The 21,755-nt window shown below is 46.9% G+C and overlaps 1 protein-coding gene across 5 annotated transcripts in view; it reads left to right on the top strand.

Annotated features, from left to right (window-relative positions):
- The window catches only part of MAPKAP1 (MAPK associated protein 1), a 243,342-nt gene extending 222,477 nt beyond the window's left edge, over nucleotides 1-20,865 (top strand). For all 5 annotated transcript variants that reach the window (XM_047699107.1, XM_047699106.1, XM_047699109.1 and 2 more), the window contains 2 exons: nucleotides 15,106-15,203; nucleotides 20,349-20,865. In XM_047699107.1, coding sequence (XP_047555063.1) covers nucleotides 15,106-15,203; nucleotides 20,349-20,474 — 224 coding nt within the window. In that variant the 3' untranslated portion in view covers nucleotides 20,475-20,865. The remainder of the gene's footprint in view (nucleotides 1-15,105; nucleotides 15,204-20,348) is intronic.
- Nucleotides 20,866-21,755: the final 890 nt, after the last annotated feature.

Raw genomic sequence — 21,755 nt, 5'->3', positions numbered from 1 at the left:
AGCTTGCATCTAATTGTTGACTTGGGCATTATGGATCTGTAATATCAAAACAAGTAAAATGGAAAATTGGCATACATTTTGTATTTTCCTAGATTTGTATTACCCTTTCTTCAATTTTTTTCTTTTCTGATTTTAACATCAGAAGAGATCCTGATTGAGAAGAGGGTTAGGGCAGTGACTGTTCCCTACTGAAAAACTGTGAAGATTTCTCAGCTGGATAAATGATAGGAAAAATCTGTTTCCCTTGCCTCCTGCCAAGCTCCAAATTGTGTTTTCATAATAAATAAATGGGATGCTTAGATTTTAAGTTCTTCTCACAGACATGGAAAAAGTAAGCCATTCTTTCATTAAAATCAAAGTGTGTGTTGCTTATAAGATTCCCATAGGCAACTTCCAGGACAGGCTAACTGCTACCAGATTAGCCCTTCTATCATAAATGACTGGAAAACTATACAAAATATAAGAAACTGTTCTCAGACACTGGAAATCAGGCAGTACAGGACTGAGCCCTGAGAGAAAGCCCTTCAGCTTTCTTCAGGGTTTCCCAAGAAGAGTATAGCAGGCTCACCAAGTCCAGAGACAGAAATCAGAGCTAGAGGAGGCTGAAATTTACAGTAAATTAAGTGTGAGAGGATGGAGCACTACACTGAGAAAAAACTCCAGAAAGAGGTTCTCAGATCTTCTGTTGTGTACTAAGCTGTGCATGCCTACAGTGGGACCTACAAGGCTGGCCAGAGCACAACTACTAGACTGCTGTAATCTGGAGTTCTGGCCAACCAGAGGGGAGCTTCCATGGCATGTAGCAGTGACTCAACAAAGGCCACATCTTAGGACTAAGGTTAAACCAGCCCCAGATTAATAATTGTTCTAATCCTTGCCTGATAAAGTTTTTTTTTTTTAGTTTTTATTTTAATTCCAGTTGGTTAACATACAGTGTTATATTAGTTTTAAGTGTACAATATAGTGATTGCCCAGTAGACCTTTAAAAGGAGTCCTAAAAAGGGGTTCCTGGGTGGCTCAGTAGGTTAGGCATCTGCCTTCGGCTCAGGTCATGATCCTAGGGTTCTGGGATTGAGCCCCATGTCCAGCGCCCTGCTCAGCAGAGAACCTGCTTTTCCCTCTGACCCTCCCTGCTGCTCGTGCTCTCACTCCCTCTCTCTCTTTCTCTCCCTCTCTCAAATGAATAAGTAAAAAACAAATCTTTAAAGAAAAAGGGGGATCTAAAAAGATCAAAATGATCCACAAGTAAATTAACTGGCTGTTAGAATAAAACCCAATATTCTCTAAAGGATGATGACAGAATGCAAACAACCCACAATGTAATGCTTATAGTGTCCAGCATTCAGTAAGAAATCACCGGATGTGCAAAGAAGTAGGAAAATGTGTTCTGTATCTAGAAGAAAATTCAGTCAACAGAAGTAGCCAGAAATGGCAGGGATCACAGAAGTAGCAGGTAAATACTTCCAAAATAGCTATCATAAATGTGTTTAAAGATTTAAAGAAACAATAACTCAAAAAGAAGAGAAATGGGAACTGCTATTTAAAAAAAAAAAAAAAAAAAAAAAGAACCAAATGAAAATTCTAGAGCTGAGAAATACAATACCTGAATCAACAATGATGCGGCCAGATTAGGAAATCTGTTTAAAAGGCCAGTGTTAGTTACCTATTGACCATATAACAAATTGCCCCAAAACTTGGTGGCTTAAAACAACAACATTTATGACCTCACAGTGTTGTGGTCGGGAATCCAGCACAGCTTAGCTAGGTCCCCTTGCAGAGGGACTCTCCCGAGGTTGCAGTCAGCTACAATCCTCTCAAGATTCAGTTGGGGTAGGATCTGCTTCCACGCTTACTGAGTAGTTGCTGGCAGAGTTTATTTCTTTGTGAACACCTTCAGTTCCTCGCCAAAGAGTCCTCTCTGTAGGTGAGCTCACAAGATGGCAACTGGAAGATTAAGAGAGCACCAGCAAGGAAGAAGTCACAATCGTTTATAACCTAACCTTAGAAGTGGCTTTGAAATACACTTTCCCTGAATTTTATTCATCAGAAGTAAGTCACTAGGGGCACATGGGTGGCTCAATCAATTAAGCATCTGCCCTCAGCTTGGGTCATGGTTCTGAGGTCTTGGGATCAAACCCCATGTCAGGCTCCCTGCTCCTCCCACACCCTCTTCCCCTTAACCCCACTCGAGCTCACTCTCTCTCTCTCAAATAAATAAAATCTTAAAAAAAAGTAAGTCACTAGGTCTAGCCCACCACACACAAGACAAGGAGATGACACAGTATGAAAAGAAGGAGACAGGATCATTGGGGGCCACTTCAGAATCTGCCTATCACAATCAGTAAATTTTAAGACAGGAGTTGAAGCACAGAAGAAGCACAGAAATAAATTTGATGAGAACAGACTGTGGAATAATATCAAGTGTTCTAACGTACAGGTAACTTTTAAAGTCTCAGGGATGGAGGAGGAAGCTGTTCCAGATCTGCTTTAAAAATACGAATCCACCAATTTTAGGAGACCAATGAAGACCAAACAGGATAAATACAGAGAAAACTGTATCAAGACACATCATAATGAAATTGCTGAAAACCAGTGATAAAGAGAAAAATCTTAAGAACAGCCAGAGAAGGGCACCTGGTGGTTCAGTCGGTTAAGCGTCTGTAATTGTCAGCTCAGGTCATGATCTCAAGGTTATGGGATCAAGCTCCACATCTGGCTCCATGCTCCGTGGGAAGTCTGCTTGAGATCCTCTCTCCCTCTCTGCCCTTGCCCCTGTTTGTGCTATTCTCTTCATCTCTATCAAATAAGTAAATCTTTTTAAAAGGGAGGGGGGGCACCTAGGTGGGCCAATCAGGTAAGCATCTGCCTTCTGCTCCAGTCATGATCTCAGAGTCCTGGGATCGAGCCCTACATGGGGCTCCCAGCTTCACAGGGCGTCTGCCTCTCCCTCTGCCCCTCCCCTGACTCGCTCTTTCTGACTCTTGCACTCTCTCTCTCAAATAAATAAAATATTAAAAAAAAAAAAAAAACCCAGCCAGGGAAACCAAGAGTTTCCTTAGTACTTTAAGATAGGTAAATAAGAATGATTGCTGACTTCTCATCAGAAATAATGCAATCCAGAAGACAATGGAGTGACATCTCTTAAAGCGCTAAAAGAAAAAAAATCTGTCAATCTAGAATTCTGTATTCTGTGAAATGAGGGTGAAATAAAGACATTTTCAGACACTCAAAAGACGAAAGAATGTGTTGCCATTAAGCCTTCACTATAAGAAAGGTTAAAGGCTGGAGGGGGGGTGGAAATGCCAGATAGAAGCCCAGATCTACACAAGGAGCCCTCAAAATGTCATTATTAGCAACTGCACAGAATAAACCAAGGAGAAGGAAATAAGAGAGGCCTCTTTGAGCAGGGATTGGCAAACCATGGCCCAAAGGTAAATCTAGCCAACAACCTGTGAGCTAAGAATGGTCCTTACAGGTGAACATTTGCAGTTGATTTGATGATAGGGAACACTAACTTTGAATTACATTTAAGCAAAGTTATCTACCACCTCAAAAAAATTCTGTCCTTCTCTTTAGTAGACCTGTATTACACCCGCCTAAAAATAGATTTGACTATTATATTTCAAATTTTGGCAATAAGAACTTTGGAAACTTTTTTTTCTCCCATAAGTATCTATGATATGTCCTTAATTTTTCTCTGGGCCTGCAAAGCCTAATATATTTACTATCTAGTCCTCTTCAGGACTAGTTTGCTTGTCTTAGAGAGTGGAGGTAAAAAGACAAAAGGAACCTGCCATGTACCAGACAGTGTCCCACACGCTTTATATGCACTATTTAATTTTTACAGCAGCTCTGTGAGGTTTTATATACATTTATTATAGAATTCTAGAGTTGTTGATTTTATCCTAGCAACAATGCTATGAGGCTGAGGTTATTCCTGTTTTTAAAATACTAAGGAAACTGGGACTTAAGAAGTTACATAACTTGTCCAAAGGCGAACATGGGGCATTAGGGGCACTAATCCCCATGTCGTCTAAAATCTGTGTATAGTTTTTGACTCCCCCAAAACTTAACTAATAGCCTATGGTTGACCAGAAGCTGTGCTGAAAACATAACAATGGATCAACACATTTTGTACATCATGTGTGCTACATACTGTATTCTACAATAAAGTAAGCTAGAGAAAAGAAAATGTTAAGAAAATCATAAAGATTGCTGTATTTGTTGATACCATACCTACTGAAAAACTCTAGTGATGAGTGAAACCATACAGTTCAAACACATGTTGTTCAAAGATCAATGGTATAAATGGTAAGAGAGGTTCATATTCTCTCTGCCACTGACACAAATCCAAGGCACTTAAACTTCTGTGCTGCTTTGATGGGAGACTTATCTCTAGCCCCAGCTCAGATTCCGTAAAGTCTTTTTTTTTTTTTAAACAAATGTCAGTCATGCTCGATTATCTGGTTTTTCATCCTAAAGGATATGAAATATGGGAAATTAGAAGAGGGAGAGAAAGAATGACAATAAAGACAATGGGAAGTAAAAACTTACAAGAGTTGACCAAAACTGAAACAAAACATAAACTGTTAAAAAGCAATCCAAGAACTCAGTAAGCAGAGTAGTACAGAGTAGTATGGCAGCGAGGAACTATTTTGTGGCAAGACATAGAGCCTTTTGCAGCTCTGAGGAAATCATAATATTCCATACCTATAAAGATGAATGTAACAGGAGTGCCTGGGTGGCTCAGTGGGTTAAAGCCTCTGCCTTCAGCTCAGGTCATGATCCCAGGGTCCTGGGATCAAGCCCTGCATTGGGCTCTCTATTCTGCGGAGAGCCTGCTTCCTCCTCTCTCTCTGCCTGCCTCTCTGCCTACTTGTGCTCTCTCTCTGTCAAATAAATAAAAATAAAGTCTTTAAAAAAAAAAAGATGAACATAACATAGTAATTTTATTTTCCTTACACTCTAATCCAGGAGGAAACTTTATAATGTGAAATTTTAATGCTTAAAATTGAAAAAGGCTTTTTTTTTCTTTTTGCACAAAGCTCACACTAGCTGTGTGCTCTACGGACTCTGCATAGATGGGTTTCATGTGTTGTAATTTAGCCTCCCAAGGGTACTTGAAACACAGACTTTGTTACAAACTATGGAAGAATGTCCAGATACAAAACTTGTTTCTTGGCTGTCCGCTACCTCTCTAAAAGCTAAAGGGTAAAACTCAACCAGTACTTGATTACTGAAATGCCAGGATATTTCGTTACAACAACTTACACATGAACTGAAGAATCAAAAGACTCCATAAACCATTGTTCTTAGTTCATTTCCTGGAGTCCACATAAGCATTTCTGCCACATATGGGAGTAGAATACAGAAATACGGAAAATACGCAGATGGTTGTTTGAGTTGCAAGCTGAACTAGCCATTTATCTATTTCATGGAACACCACTTTTACTTGAAAGAAGCCGACAAACCATAGTCATTCCAACTTGAGTATTTAGCAGACATTTTCCTGAAAATAAAGGAGGGAAGCCCTTCGCTTCAAGGAAAACCAGGGATAATATTTGATGCCATTGATGAAATTCAAGATTTCAGATGACAATTAGAATTTTGGAAAACTTGTCTCTGTCACTGAGCTTGGTTTCTCATAGCTTAAAGACTTTCCTAACGAGATTAGTGGTAATATTAATGAATGTGATTTCTTTTGTGATAACTTTTTGCATCGTGAAATATGTCCGCATTTGGAAGACCTGCATAACTCCATGAACCAGTATTTTCCAGACTACTGCACAGTGTTACAAAATCCTTCAAGAGTAAAAGATTCATTCAGAGTGCCAGACCAAAAACAAGACAAAACAAAAACAAACCAAAAAAACAAAGTTCCAGACAGACCAGTGGACAACAAGTTTATTAATGTGGTTTTACATTCCATATTGCAACTACTCTTTAAGAAACTACCATGTTTCAAGTTTGACATAGTGTCAAAGAAGAATATTTGCAAAGATATTTTCCAAAAACATACTCTTTGAGGCTGGCTTTCTTTCAAACGCTTCAGCCAAAATAGTCTACCAACAGACAAAATGCAGGAGCAGATAGGATAGTCCAGATGTGTTCTATTAATATTAATTAGATTTCAAAAATATAAAGTAATTCCACTCATTAAACTTTTTGTTTGGGGAAATATCAGGGTTTTTCCATTTTAAAAAATACATAGTTTATTTTAACTTGTAATGGGTTTATTATTTTTCATGAATTAAATATTTTTAAAATTTCTCAGTTTTAATTTCTAATGCAATAAATATTGATATAATTCACACAAACAAAATGTTTGTGATATAAAGCAATTCCGAGACCAAAGTCAGAACTGCTGATCGAGTATCTTGAAAATCGTCTTAAGAACTTTGGACTTTATTGGGAGGACAACAGGAAATGAAGCCACACAGGGTTTTAGGAGAGTGACATTGGCCAGATATGGGTTACAAAATGATGACTTCTGGGGCACCTGGGTGGCTTAGTGGGTTAAAACCTCTGCCTTCGGCTCAGGTCATGATCCCAGGGTCCTGGGATCAAGCCCCACATCAGGCTCTCTGCTCAGCAGGGAGCCTGCTTCCTCCTCTCTAGAGCCTGCTTCTCTGTGATCTCCGTCTGTCAAATAAATAAAATCTTTTAAAAACAAAACAAAAGGATGACTCCTGTAGGTAGATGTTTGGATCTGAAGAAGTCATGATTGAAGGTAGGAAAACCAGAAAGGAAGCAATAGATGGTCAGGACCTGGGTGAGGTCAAAAAACAAATGGAAGGGTGCAGAAGATGAATGTGTGAGAACTGCTTAGGAGACTGGATGCCTGGAACAGCTTTTGATTTAAAGGGACATGTTGACCAATTCTGGACGTGCTGCACTGTAGGCATGTGAAGATGACAGCGGTACTTAGTAGCTGGCCCGGAAACTCTGGAGAAAGGTCTGTCTGCTTCAGGATCACCAGCATGAGTGGTAATTAAAATCTAAGGGGCAAACCTGAAAGAGCAGAGTTAGAAGGAACAATGGTCAAGCACAGAACACTGGGAAGACTATTTCTTAAGGGACACATGAAGGACAGGATCACAAAAGAAGTGAGAAACAGATTGGCTGGAGAAGTCTACTGAAGGGTCAGTAACTGTGGTTGGGTGGAAATCCAGGGAAGAGAGGAGTTCCAGGATAGCAAATACAGCTGAGAAGCCAAGCAAGCTAAAAGCTGAGAAGTATCTACTGGGTCTCTCCACATAAAGGTCGCAGTGACCTTAGCAAGAATGTTTTCAATAAATTAGAGGAAAAAGGGGAATCACATTGCCAGGGGAGTTTTATAATCAGAGAGCTTTAATTATGTTTATAAGAAGGAGCCAAAGAGTGAGAGAGAGAGAGAGAGAAGGTTTGAAAGATGCAGGCACGGGCACCTGGGTGGCTCAGTGGGTTAAGCCTCTGCCTTCGGCTCAGGTCATGATCTCAGGGTCCTGGGATCGAGGCCCACATCGGGCTCTCTGCTCAGCGGGGAGCCTGCTTTCTCCTCTTTCTCTCTATGCCTGCCTCTCTGCATACTTGTGATCTCTTTCTCTCTGTTTCAAATAAATAAATAAAATCTTTAAAAAAAAAAAAAAAGATGCAGGCAGAACCTAAGTAGGTCAGACTCAGCCCTTGCTCTAAAGGTCAGAGGGGTCATTACAGTTCCCAGGCCTCTGCCACTGTGGGAGTGCTGGGGGAGCCATGCCAGCCTTTGCCACTTGAAGTACATCGACCTGAAGCCCCTACAGGCAGCTCAGAACTGCTGCTTACAGTGGAGACTGGGTCCATATAGGTTTCAGCCTAGAAACCAGAGCATTGCAACCCTGTCCTGAGAACTCCAGGGTCTACAGAAAGGTACAGTTTTGCCTCAAAGAACACGCGTTCCCACTTGTTTTCCCCAGGAATTTCAATAAGAGGTTTCCACTTCCTTCCAGGCCAGAGGAACCAGAAGAGATCGGACCCTGGAAACCCAGTTTTCAAATGTATCCATGCTGCAACAGCTGTTACAGTTTATAAATGTTTGTTTTCCTTCTTTGTTTGAGGTGGCAGAGAGTGTGGATTTGGGCTAAAATGCACTGATTTGCAAGGAAGCCATTTAGAATTACAAAGACAGCAAGGGGTTGGGAGCCTACCCCATAGAGTTCGAATGCTATTTCTGCCACTTAAAATCTTGGACAATACAAATACAGATTACAGAGGTCTTTTTTTTTTTTTTTTAAGATTTTATTTATTTATTTGACAGAGATCACAAGTAGGCAGAGAGGCAGGCAGAGATAGAGAGAGGGGGAAGCAGGCTCCTTGATGAGCAGAGAGCCCGATGCGGGGCTCAATCCCAGGACCCTGAGATCATGACCTGAGCAGAAGGCAGAGGCTTTAACCCACTGAGCCACCCAGGCGCCCCCAGATTATAGAGGCCTTAAAACTCAGTTTCCTCAAAAAACAAACCAATTCAAAGGTGGGCTAAGGACTCGAATAGACATTTCTCCAAAGAAGATACATGAATGGCCAATAAGCACATGAAAAGATGTTCAACATCATTAGTCATCAGGGAAATCAAAACCGCGCCGAGGTACTGCTCCATACCCATTAGGTTGGTTGTAAGGAAGGAGGGAGAAAGGAAAGAAAGAAAGAGAAAAAAAAAATGTGATGATGTGGAGAAATGAGAGCCTTCGTGGAATCCTGGTGGGAATGTGAAACAGGGCGGCCAGGGCACAACACAGTTTGGCTCAGAAAGTTAAACATAAAGTTACCATATGGTCAGCCCATTCCCCTTCTGTGTATATGCCCAGAAGAACGGAAAGCAGAGGTTCCAATAGATACTTACACACCAGTGTTCATGGCACCACTGTTCCCAAGAGCCAAAGGATAGAAACAACTCAAATGTCCATCCACCTCCAGGTGAACGGATAAAATAGGGTAGATCTGTAAACTGGAATATTATTCAGCCTTGAATGAAATTCTGGTACATTAGTACACAACATGGATGAATCTTGAAAACCATGAGAAATGAAATAAGCCAGACACAAAAGGACAAATACTGTATGACTCCACTAATATTTGTCACCTAGAATAGTTAGGCTCGTAGTTAAGGATAGTAAAGCAGAGATTACCAACAACTAGGAAAAGGGAGAAAGGGACGTTGCTGTTTAGTGAGTACAGAATGTCTGTCTGGGATGATGGGAAACTTCTGGAAATGGATAGTGGTGGTGGTTGTAGGACATTGTAAATGCACTTTATACAATTTAAGTTTACACTTAATGCCTGAATGGTAAAATTTACCACAACTTTTTTTAAAAGTGTTTCCTTCTCAATAAAATTAGAATTCTCCGCTTAAAAACTTTTTTTAACGGGCATCCGTGCCTCATATAAAGGAATTGAAAAATAATCCAAATCCTCAAAAGATGTTTTTCATAGCTCTATTGGTAATACTGGAGATTTTATAAATATTGTAAATGCCCATGAGAGCATGAACTTTGGCACACATCCACTTGCTACTCGTTGCAAAAGAATGCACCCTTGAAAAACATGGTTGTAGAGACTATGTAGCAACATGGAATGGGCTATGGTAAAATGTTAACTAAAATGAAAAAAAGCCCTGGGATGCCAGGGTCCTGGAATCGAGCCCCACATCAGGCTCTCTGCTTGGCAGGGAGCCTGCTTCCTCCTCTCTCTCTGCCTGCTTCTCTGCCTACTTGTGATCTCCGTCTGTCAAATAAATAAATAAAATCTTAAAAAAAAAAAAAAAAAACTAATTGTTTTAAAAAAAAAAAAAAGCCCAAGTTTTGGTATACAGTCAGATTACAACTATGTGAAAACAGACATGTGGGAATGACTAGAAAAGAGATTGGAAATCATTGTGCCAGGTGTTGTTATTCTGGGGGTAGAGTGTGGAGGTTTTCCTTCATGTCTAAGTTTATTATAACTTTAAAATAGATTTATATATATTTTTAGTTGAAAAGCTAAAAAGGGAACATTTATTTTTGGCTTCCCTGGCAAGCGGTGACTCCTGGGGCATTTTAGACAAAGGCGGGCTGCAGGCTGCATTTGAAAAACACAGCTTGGGATGCCTGGGTGGCTCAATCGCATCTGCCTTCAGCTGGGATCATGATCCCAGGGTCTTCAGATCGAGTCCCGCATCAGACTCCCTGCTCAGCAGGGAGCTGAGAAGAAGGGGGCTCCTTCAAACCGTAATCTCCAGTCCGTGTGCAGAGGAAACCTGGGAGCATTTGTAGCAGGTGGATAGAAGAAGCTGCCACCCCTTTGCTTACAGTGGCCCGTCGGGTGACATCAGCAGCTTCTTGGAACAGTCTCTGGTCGTTTCCCCCGAATGACCAGAGGAAACTGTTTTTCCAGCACAGCTTCTTATTTAAGTTAAAGCCCATAACACAGAAGAGAAATTAGAGCACAAGCGTTCCAGTGTCTCCACTTCTGACAAGTAGTTGATGTTCAGTGTCACATTCCATCTTTCTGTTTTCCTTTGGAAAGAATACATCATGTAAATACATTTTTACATATCCAGATTTTCATTGTTCAGAGGCAAATGTATAGTTGGGGTGTCTGCCCTGGGCATGTGACCAATGCTTAGATGCCCATTTTATGCCCCCATTATATTCCATTTTATTCCTACAACAGTAAAAGCAAATCTGCTCAAAGGCGGATCAAATCTTCAAAATCAGGAGGATTTTCTGTTCGAAAATCTATTGCATCACAGAATGATTGCCAGCACCACTGAGCCCTGCTATATCTGGGTGATACACGAGACGCCTGAGGGCAAACCTGGGCACTTACGGGGACAGTGTCTTGTTCAGGTCCCGCCACTGGAACACAGCGGAGCTGGAATTTCATCCTCAGCCTGAATCCAGAGGGATCGCGCTTTCCCCCTCTGCCTTGAAGGCCCTTGTCATGCCTTAGTTTCCAAATAGAATTTAACAATACAAGCAAAATAATTCAGACTAATTAGAATATTAGATTTTGCGTTTTCTTTTCAAGCATACGGATACGTAACTTTTTTCTCAACTGACATTTTTACAAAGACACTTTGCCTCTCTGGCTTCCCCCTCCCCCCGAAAGCTGACGTTCTTTGAATTTTGGAGGATAACCTGCCCAGCTCAGATTCCGTCTCACACCCCAGGACAGATGCCCTGGTAGGCTGCCGCTGGGGAGGCCGTTTGCCCCCTCTTCCTCCCTTACGCAAGGTGTGCCTGAGGCTGATAAAGTGTTTGGTAACAGACTTCCCTTACTCTGTTGTTGGCCTGTCCAGCTGGTGTTGAAATGCCAGCGATTCCTTCTTCCTTGCTTCCTCCCCTGGTGAAAGCTAACCACGTAACATGTATGACTCATGCTTATTGAAAGATTCGTTTCCAGCAAGAGGTCAACTAACTTGTTACACGTTCAAATATAGGTTTGGGGGAGGGGAAGTTACACAAGTGTGAATCCCGCTTATTAACTGTTACTCGGTCATAAAACAATCCCCAAGTCCTGCCAATGTTCTCTTCTTTGCAGTTCTCAAGTCAGTCCCTTGCTCAGCCTCCTTTTTGCCTCTGTTCAGCTCAAATCTGCATACACTCCTACCTGGGTGACTGTGGCAGCTGGGCTCCTAGCCCTGGGGAGCCAGGCGGAGCCCCCAGAAGCACAGTTTAACCATTTACTGCCCAGCTTTACGACCCTCTGAGCCACGAGTGGCTCCGACATTCCCAGCCCTTTGTGCCCTGCCACATGTCACCTCCTGGCCACCCAGTGCACGTGACTCTGTCTGCTCAGATCCCCCCAGACACCTGCTGCCTCCTGCCCCTGTACATCGTCCTGACCCTGCTGCACGCTTCTCCACTCCTGCCTTTACCCAGCTCGCCCCGCGCCCATCCTCCTTTAAGCCCGCTCCAATGTCGGCTCCTCCAAGAAACTGTCTGCTCTCCCTTCCCTGCCTGGGCCGTCCACAGCAGCAGCCTGCACTTCGCATGCTCTTGGTGCCCACCGTTCTCAACTCGGTGCACGCCTCTGGCCCTTGCTCGCAGGGCCTGGACAGAGTGAAAGTGCCCTTCCAGCCCCGAAGCGAAACAGATCCCGGGAGTGTGTGCGGTGTCCTCACAGCAAAAACTCTGCTGGATTGAGTCGGCCGTATGTCCCCTGGCTCGGGTATGGGGGAAACCGTGGCCACTGATATTAACCTGAGCTTATACCCCAGAGCTGTCCCTCGAAATTTCTCGCACAGTGTACAAAAGAGCCGTGCGCCGTCACTGTCTCACCACGCCTCGTCCCAGTTACGATCATCCGTGGCTCTGTTATCCTCACGAAAGGGCTGCTTCCCTGAAGTTAAAGTACAAGGCCTCCGGGTAACATTCTCAGTGTTCTCGTCTCTGTGACGTGAACGCTTTCCCTGGGAAAGGCCAGTAAAGCAGAGGCTTCAGAGAGAGGGTGAGTGGCGGACTCTCCATCACTCCTTTGAGCTTCACTCCTCCTTGGGGCTCTGGAATGAGCACCAGGGACAGGCAAGGAACATGCGTGGCAAAAGACAGATGTCACCTGGCCCAAACAGGCAGCCTTTCAGGAGGCTTGACTTGGGATGTTTTCTTCTTGTTTTTCATGTGACCGTGGTGCAGACAAGCCGCAGGCCTCCCCCCGTAAGCCCGCCGTCAGTATGTTCCCCGGGCCGTGGGGTCCCAAGAGCACAGTTTCTAGAGGCTTCTAGGCCAGCACAGACTGCCTGTCGCATGTGCTACATTTAGATTTGGCTTTACCTAAAGAGTGCAGAAAAGGGTTTTAATAGCATCTGAGTTGTTTGGGCAAAACAGGATCTGGCATCTCGAGCTTGGGTTTGGTTTTGTCAGTGACGAGTGGGAGCAGGTGGTATAGGCAGTCCGTGAGATCCCTTATCAGAGTGGTCAGTGAACCCTGAAGCTTCGGGTCTGCGGGCCTCCCTGAGACCTTCTGGTCCTTTTTAGCCCCAGGCCTTAGTGTGTGTGTCTGTCATGGCCAGGTGTCAGCAGAAAGGCCTCCTGGAGGGCGTGTCTCTCTCTGTCCTTCAGAGCCCTGTGACCTTCATGGGTGTCTCTGCTTGGTCACAGCAGAGCCAACAAGATAATGGCATTGTTCTTCCACACGGTGAGATCACCAGCAAGACTCTACTCTTCCAAGATGGGTCCTGTGAAAATAAAGGAACACACACACACACACACACAGATCTATTTATGTGAGATTCGGTTTCTTATCAGAAACAAGTCATTTACATATTAACAGGATGATTAGCTTCTGGCTAAGAATTCTGACATCTTAGTGCCACAATTGAGAATCAGGCTAAATTTGTCAAGTGACTGAAAGTGAGGTTTTTCAGAAATTATTAGCTAATTTTTTCATTATAGAATTTATAGTCACAATTAGTATATCATAATGATGTTTCCAGGATAAAATACCAGCAGCTCAACTTTTCTGGCCACAAATGTACAACATATATCAGTTTATTTTTGGAGATCTGAAGAATTAGCTACTGTAAATAAAGTCCCCAAGAAGATTTCTCCGGGAAAGAGGTGAACTTACAGTAATATGGGTGATATATTATTAATTAATAACTATGACCAGTGCTGCTTCAATTAAAAGGAAAATGGATGAGAAGGCCTATTAGAAAGAATGTGCTTCATCTCACCAGCCCTGAGGCCTACAGAGCAGACCAGGGAAGGTTGTTGCTGAGGTTGTCTGCAGGAGGGTGACACCGGCTGCTCCCGTCGGGGAACTTCGCTGAGCACTGACTGCGGGTCTCTCGGAAGCATTGCTCATTCGGTTGCCAGGAAGGGAAACCAACTTCAAAATAGCTTAAGGGAAAAAGAGGACTTTCTTGGAGAGCCACAGCCTCCCATAACTCAAAGGACAGCATGTGCCGATGGGCAAGGGAGGGCTTCACTCGGGACTGAGACGAGCAGGCATCCGTGTCTTTTTGGAAGAGGGAATGTGATTGGCATGTCTGGTCCAGAGGACAGACACATGGCCCCTGTCTGCAGGTGTCACGATACAGTAGACAGGTTTCTTTGACCAGCCACATATGGTATGGGAGGGCGCCTAGAAGTAGAGCTATGAAGACTCACCCAAGGAGGTACCAGGTGAGCTGAGTCACACAAGATCGGCAGCCCCTTTCCAGACAGGTCGTGAGAGAGGACATCCCAGGCCTAGGCTGGTGAGAAGGTGCAGTGCCGGGAGCCAGCCTGTGCATGGGAGTGAGAGGAAGCGAGAGGGGCAAGGCAGGAAGCAGTCCCAGAAATGACAAGGTTATTCTGAAGGCGGTGGGAAAGGGGCACTCAAGAATTTGGTTCTGGGAGAGATTTGTGTGTTCGGAGCATCTGAACCCCTGAGCTCAGACACCTGCCATCCTTCCAGGGTAGAAACGACCTGGAGGCCCAGGAGCAGCTTCCAGGCAGGGTCACAAGACCAGGACCCCCCACCCCGCAGTAGCCAGGGCTCTGGATGATAGGATTACCAGCAGCCTTTGTCCTTCCTGTTGTGCATTTATTTGGCTTTGAGTACAGTTATTTTATTTTTAGAGTAAAAATATGGAGTTCAGGGGCTCCTGGGTGGCTCAGTTGGTTAGGCGACCGCCTTCGGCTCAGGTCATGATCCTGGAGTCCTGGGATCAGGTCCCGCATCAGGCTCCCTGCTTGGGAGTCTGCTTCTCCCGCTGACCTCCCTCCTCTCATGCTCTCGCTCTCTCTCAAATAAATAAATAAAATCATTAAAAAAAATTTTTTAAAAAATGGAGTTCATTGGCCTTCTACCTTAAAAATACCACCTTTTCCACATACTCGTCTAGAAGTAGTTCTGTAAAGCCTTCCTAATGTGGCGCTGCCCTGAACACAGTCAGTGGAATGAGACCTAACAAGCCATTTGATTTTTTGGGGGGGGTGGGGGGGGCCCATTTTCTCCCCAGCCTGGGATGAGAAGAATGAACTGCTCCAGGGTCAGCCAGCCTCACCGCCTTCCCTTGCTTTCGCTTGAACTGGAGTGCCAAGGGGAGAATGGGGGGGGCCTCCCCAAGGGGAACTCACCAGAACTCCCTCAACACTACCTTTTTCTCTCTCTGTCTCTCTCCAGGTCACGCAATATTTAAAGTCACGTATCTAAGCAATCATGACTATAAACACCTCTACTTTGAATCTGACGCTGCTACTGTCAATGAAATCGTGCTCAAGGTGAGTGTCCCCCGCAGGCCGGGCGCTGGGCGTGCGGCGGGCATGCAGGGCCGGGTCTCCCGCTGCCAGCGGCCCCCTCCTCCCAGCATGGACAAGGCTCCTGGGCCCAGTTTGCAGAGAACGAACTGCCTTCTGGTCACCCAGGTGGGGAGCACCCACACCCAGGGCCGCCCCACAGGTCAGCTGCCCTTCTCCCACTTCAGCCAAAGCAGGGCCCCCTCCGGCTCCCCCCCGCCCCCGGTCATTCGGATTCTTCGTGTACTTACCCTTTCCACGCACCGCGTATTTCCTCCATTCCACTGCCAGGAGCTCCCTGAGGCTCCTGGAATGGATTCAGAGGAAATTGTTGTTATTAGGTAAAGACACTTAATGTACTCGGGATAATTTTAGCAACCTGTTCTGAACATATCCGTCTCTGCGCTACAGTTGTGCGTTACTGTGTCTCAGCAGCGCGCACTGAGCACCTTCGTGTGCTGGGCTAGCCCTGGGGATGCTGCAGTGACAGACCCGTGCCCTGGTGCCAGAAAGCTCTTCCTCTTTCAGAGGAGACTAACATTAAATTACAGAGATTGCTAAACAGTCACAAAGGTCCCATGTAGATGTGAAAAAGGTAAACTGATGGGGGATGGCGGGGCTCAGGGAGCGCTGAACCCTGAAGCATGGGTGAAAAAGGTGAGGGGAGAGGAGGCACCTCAGGCAGGAGCAGCCTGTGAGGGGACGGCAAGGCAGGGCGAGCGCGTGGCGGGAGCGGAGCAGCGGGGGAAGGCCAGGTCGCACAGAGCCTTGCAAAGTGGGGCCAGGCCGAGAAAAGTTCCCCTGGGGCCTTGCCGGTTTGGGAGGCCGGGGGTGGGCCTCGAGACTGTGGGTCTCTGAGAAGTTTCCGGGTGCCGCCGGGCTGTGGTGTGTGCACTGTGCTCTGAGTAGCTCTGGACGAGTGGTTGTCAGACTCTTCCAAACGGAGAATCCTTTCTCCCAGCCGAGTCTTGCACAGACAGAGCAGGTAGAAACCACCACGCTGCGCGTGTTGGCGGAGCAGGACTCACCGGCAGAGGGGCTCCCCGGCCTGTGGCTGTCGCACTCCTGTTCGTCCCGTCCCCTCAGGGCCTCAGTGTCTCTGCCTGTAAAATGGGGATCGTAGCAGGTGCGCTGCCCCACCCCAGAACACCGATAAATGAGGTAGAGTGAAACTACCCGGATGAGTGTTCTTTCTCCTCTTGAGAGTAAAAGCCATCGAGTAATGATAGTGGAAGTAGCTAAGCCAGGGGACGCCTGGGGCGCTCAGTTGGTTAAGCATTCAGGTCTGGATTTCAGCTCCGGTCATGGTCTCAGGGTCCTGGGATCGAACCCCACGTGGGACTCCCTGCTCAGCGTGGAGTCCGCTTCTCCCTCTCCTTCTGCTGCCATGCCGCCTGCTTGTGTTCTCTCTTTGGCTTTTTTTAAAATAAAATAAAATTTCTTAAAAAGTAGCTCAGGGATTGCAGAGTACAGGACCTGAGCTGACCACTGTATACCCTCTTCCACGGAACCTTTGTGGTTCTGCGAGACAGTAGTGGAAAATCGTCCCCATCTCCTACATGAAAACTGAGGCTCAGAAAGAAAGAAACTTAGCTAGGACCATGGCTGACAGACCGGACCTGACCCCAGGTTTGGCAGCTTCCAGAACCTGTGCTCCTAACCCCCGGATGTGTGTACCCTTAGGGAGTTGAATGACAGGTTTCAACCGAATTATTTTGCGACTTTTGGAGGCCAAGTCCTTATGGCTACAAAAGATTTCCAAAAGTAGTAGATGCAATGAAAAGGATAAAGCCACTGAGGGGACAGCTGGGACCAGAGCCCCCCTCAGACCAGGCCGTAGGGACAGAGCTTGAAACCAGCAAGCCAAGAGTTACCTGCCAGATTGCCAGCAGACAGCACAGGGAACTTGTTCAGTGTTTGGGGACCAGGTAAAGAAATATTCCATTACCCCATCAGGGGCTGGCCTCTTTTTTATAGCCAGCATTAAAATATTCAAGACTTGAGAAGGATTCTAGTAAAATTATAATCCTGTGCTTGACATCAAAATAATTTTCACAACAGCAGATTGATGACAGAAACACAGGTTTATGACTTCAGTACGAGGCTCCGCAGGAGCAAGTGCAGAGAAATCATTTCACGGGACCAAATGCTCCCTCGAAGCAGATGCTTTGCTGCAAAATCCCTGAGGCCTGTCGCCTCCCCTGAAATGTCTGTTTTCATATGAAAATGTTTGTAGAAATATTACACCATGCTTGAGACTCCAGGAGAGTCACAGCGCACCCTGGCCTGATTTACTTAGAGAGCTAATGGTCATGATCCTGATGGAAGATTAAATTTCACTTTTTCTGTCTCTGATTTTTATAGCAATTTAAATACTTAGCCTTCTGTGCCATCCCCACAGTGTCTGAGCTTTGCACCAATACCAAGTGACTGAGGCCCCAGCCCTGTGTTCCAGAGCGTGGCAGAAATGTTCCCACCAGAGGCTCTCCCAGGAGTCAGTCTTAGACTCAAATAATGCATGTGGCGGTTCTAGAATTCGGGAGTTTGACATGAAACGAGAGCTTGAGGCGGAAACTGAAGAAGATAAGGACCAGAGACCGATGTCCAAGAAACCGTTATGAACAGGCAACTCTCCATCAAGTGGTTTTATCCCATTGCGTTTTTCCCCACGTAGAAATATTAATAACGTCTCCCATTTACTGAACACCAATTGCATACAAGACATCTTACGTAACTCTTCAGTCTTCGCTATTGGCCTGCAGAGCGTAGACATTATTATCGCCGTTCTGTAGATGAGGGGACAGAGACCCACGGCCGCAGAGTGTGCGACGGTGGTCCAACCCCAGCCCTGAGGAGCCCCTTCTACCCCGAGCCGTCAGTGAGCTAAGCCATGTGTGGTCCCTAATTCTGTAGGCTTCGAGATGAATCTCAGAGGAATCATTGGTCTCTTCAAATTGGGTTCTTCTTGTGATCGAGTGATGGAGGCTGTGGCTTTATTGACCATGAAAACTCCCTATATTTTTATGCCTTAAGCTGTAAAATGCATTGAAAGTGAAACACTCTGTAGTGCATAAAATTGTGCAAGTTTTAAGCCACAGCATATTAACCAGCTAATGGCAGACCAAAGGGCGTTTTTATCTTTTGATTATTACATTAATCTTCCATTAAAATTATCTATGTGATTATCACAAAGCACTGAAGATAATAAATTTAGGAGATAGTTGGCTAGTTAAGGATCATTTTTAAATGCTTTCGTCAAGTTACTACATGTGCCAAAGATACACTGAAAACACTAGGTTGGCTGAGCGTGCAAACAATATAATCCGAAGATGGCTCTTATTAAGAATGATAAAACTTCTTCTTTCCATACATTGTCTGTAGTGTCCCGAGTTGTCAGCCCGGCCCCGCAGTCCTCATGATTTATTGCGCTCAGCTGGTAACTTGGCGAGGCAGCGGGCCAAGCATGTCGGGCCTTCTGTACTCACACACCAGCCTTTAACGCCTGCTGCTGGCAACTATCAGAGCAGAAAGTTTGGAGGGGACTAGGTGTCGGGGCCTCGGCCCACGGGAGGCACGCCATCCCGCCCACCTCCCCTGCACACCCTCGGCTTCTTTCTCAGAGGCAGCAGGGGCCGCTCCCGCTCAGGGTGTGGGCCGCGCGGCCGTCGGGGGTGAATCGGGCCGTGGCAGGTTTCTGGAGTCAGAAATATTCAGGTTGCTGGTAATAACGTGAGAGCAAAGAGAAGGGTGTTTGCTACGAAAAGCCCCAGCCAGAGGCTGGCAGGGGCGGAGGGAGAGACGGTATCTGAGGGGTGAGGCGGTGAGAGCACCTCTGGGGAGGCCTGGGGAGCTACAAGTATGCCGGTCAAGGGACACCCTGGTGCGGACACTTACTAGCTCTGCGGCCTTGGGTGAAGGACAGTACCACCCTCTGCCTTGATTTTCTCACCTGCGCAGTGGGATGATAGTGGCGCCTGTCTCACTCCAGGAGCACTGCTGCCACCACGCCTTCCGGCCAGGGGTTCAGACTCTACACTGGGCCCCAGTCCAATTCCAGCACCACCGCTCTTCCCTGGCTCTGCCCGCCTCACCTGGGCTGGGCACAAAGCAGTTAAGCTCCCCAGACGCACCCCCTCCTTGCTGCCAACCCTGCTACGCTGGGATGTGTGCTGGTTCTCCCTTGCCCCTGCCCCTGGTACACCCCAGACTCCTACTATTTATTTCTCAAACCCCAGATCGCTCATTCATCTGCAAGATTTTCCTGCCCTACACGTCCCCGATATTTATCTCCTCCATCCTCCTCCTTTTGTCTCTGGTGTCCCGCGCGTCATGCTGTCGAATACTTACTAAGCAGTGAGCTCTTTGGATCAGGGACCAAGTCTTACTTTTCCCTCTGTCTCTCGAACCAAGCCTGGAGCCAGGCTCAGACCCGGTGGGCGCTACAGTGACTGTAGCGCAGTGACTGTGCTGCTGCGGCTGCGGCCCCCCCGGGGGCGGCCTGGCTGCGCGCTCGGCACACGAGACCTTCACAGCTTTGACCCTGACCTCTGGGTGATCCTGGTCAGCTCAGCCCTCTTCCCCGACCTTCATTCCTTCTTACCAGCTGCGCGCTGGCCAGCAGGGTGCTCACGGGCAGGAGATGAAAGCCCGTAGTTGGAAGCTCTGTCCCTACCAGGGGGAGGCTGAAAATAGAGCCTTGGTTCGGCTGGCTTTTCATCCCTGCAGTGTCTTGTCTTTCAGACGAGGAAAGGGGGGCCCCGCTCAGGGAGTCATGTGCAGGCCCAGGACTGCGCAGCAGGTGAGGAGCCGAACCAGCAAGCCTGGCACACAGCCTTCTGGGAGGCAGCGTGTGCTGAGGAGGGGACACAGGCTGCGGAATCAGGCCCCCCCGCAACCCCCCTCCAACAGGACTGAGAGGCCGGGACCAGCCGCTGGTCCTCTCCAGGCCTCCATTCTCCTGTCGTGAAGTGGGCCCCATCCCAGCCCGCCAGGTTGCTGTGACGACCGGGCTCCACACGCAAGAGAGCACCCGGCCCTGGGGTTCCCAGCGCAGGTCAGGGCCCTTCCCATCTTGGCCCTGAGCGAACAAGTGGCTGCTGAGTGACCGGGCTGTGTCCTCTTGCTTTCTAGGTTAACTACATCCTGGAATCACGAGCAAGCACTGCCCGGGCTGACTATTTTGCTCAAAAACAAAGAAAACTGAACAGACGTACAAGCTTCAGCTTCCAGAAGGAGAAGAAATCAGGGCAGCAATGACACTGGCCTCCAGCCCCAATCTGTCACCATAGCTCAGAGCCTGCCTGCCAGGGCCAGGTGGCCCTAGAGCCCACCCTGTGTCCTGCAGTCCTCGGGGGCAGGCCAGTCCCTGGCTCACAGGCACAAGGCCAGGGGGCTCTTGGGGGAATGGAGCTGGGGACATCCCCACGGGACTGAAGCCTGAGTGGCAGTGGCTATGATGAGCAGTGCCGGGGGCCCGATGACACAGACGGCACCGCAGCCATCCTCACTGCCCGACGGCCCTGCCTGAGGCTGTACATAGCCATGCCCAGACATTTCCTTGCAACTTGATCAAATTTCTTAAAACAACCGAAGAACAAAATTGTACATTTCTTTTTTTTTTCCTTTTAATAAACAGGTGTACTCTTTATCATGGTTGGTATGACGGGCCGTTCTTTGGGGCAAAGGATTGATCATGTCATTCTCTTTAAACCTGTTCCCGTATTGAACAGGCAGATTGGAAAAGCTATGGCTCGATTTCTCAGAAGAAATGTTTAGGGCTTAGTCAATAGTTTTAACTATGCCATTTGTTTAAATGAGTGCATTGCTTTGAGGATAGTATCTTACTAAAGTTAGGATGGGGGGGCCTGGTGCTGTGTGTCCCGGGCTCCCCCTTCAGAAGCCACCTCTCTCCAGCTCGTCCGGGCCCCTCTTGGTTTCAGAGATGCGGGACTGCAGGTCCGGCCCCCGTGCTGGGAGAGCCGGGTGGCGGCTGGTCTTCAGGTCAGCTCCCAGCCGAAGTGGGCTTTTCCATTTCTTAAATAGCAAGTGTATGTTTCAGCTAGCCAGTAGACCTGCATGTGGGGTTTTCCGGGAATTGGAAACGTCTCTGCTTTACTAACTCAGAAGGGCCTCCGCACCCCCTTCTTCCTCTCCATACAGTGCCTGCCTCCTCGTCTGAGCAGGCTGCTGGAGGGGTGGGGGGGGGATGGTGAGCAGAGGGGGCGGGCAGAGGGGAGCCTGCTCCTGCGGGGTCCGACTGACTGCTCCCTGACACCACACCCCTGGCCACACCAGATGCCTCTGCGGTCCTCACCAGCCTCCCCACGGTCCCTCCCAGGGGGACATCCTTTCATGCTGTCCCCGGCCAGGGTCGAGGACCGGACGTTTCACCGAGGACCTGCATTTCAAACAATTTTTTAAATTGTTGTACAAGAAGAGATGTGCCGAAAACAGCATCTCCAAGTCGAGTGTGTCTCTTTGCACTGGGGGCATTTTAATGAATTCCTCTTTCATTCTGATCTTTGTTCAGCCAACAGA

Source organism: Lutra lutra, chromosome 13, assembly GCF_902655055.1.
Source record: "Lutra lutra chromosome 13, mLutLut1.2, whole genome shotgun sequence".
NCBI classification, from domain to species: domain Eukaryota; kingdom Metazoa; phylum Chordata; class Mammalia; order Carnivora; family Mustelidae; genus Lutra; species Lutra lutra.
This window is presented reverse-complemented; position numbering and strand designations above follow the sequence as displayed.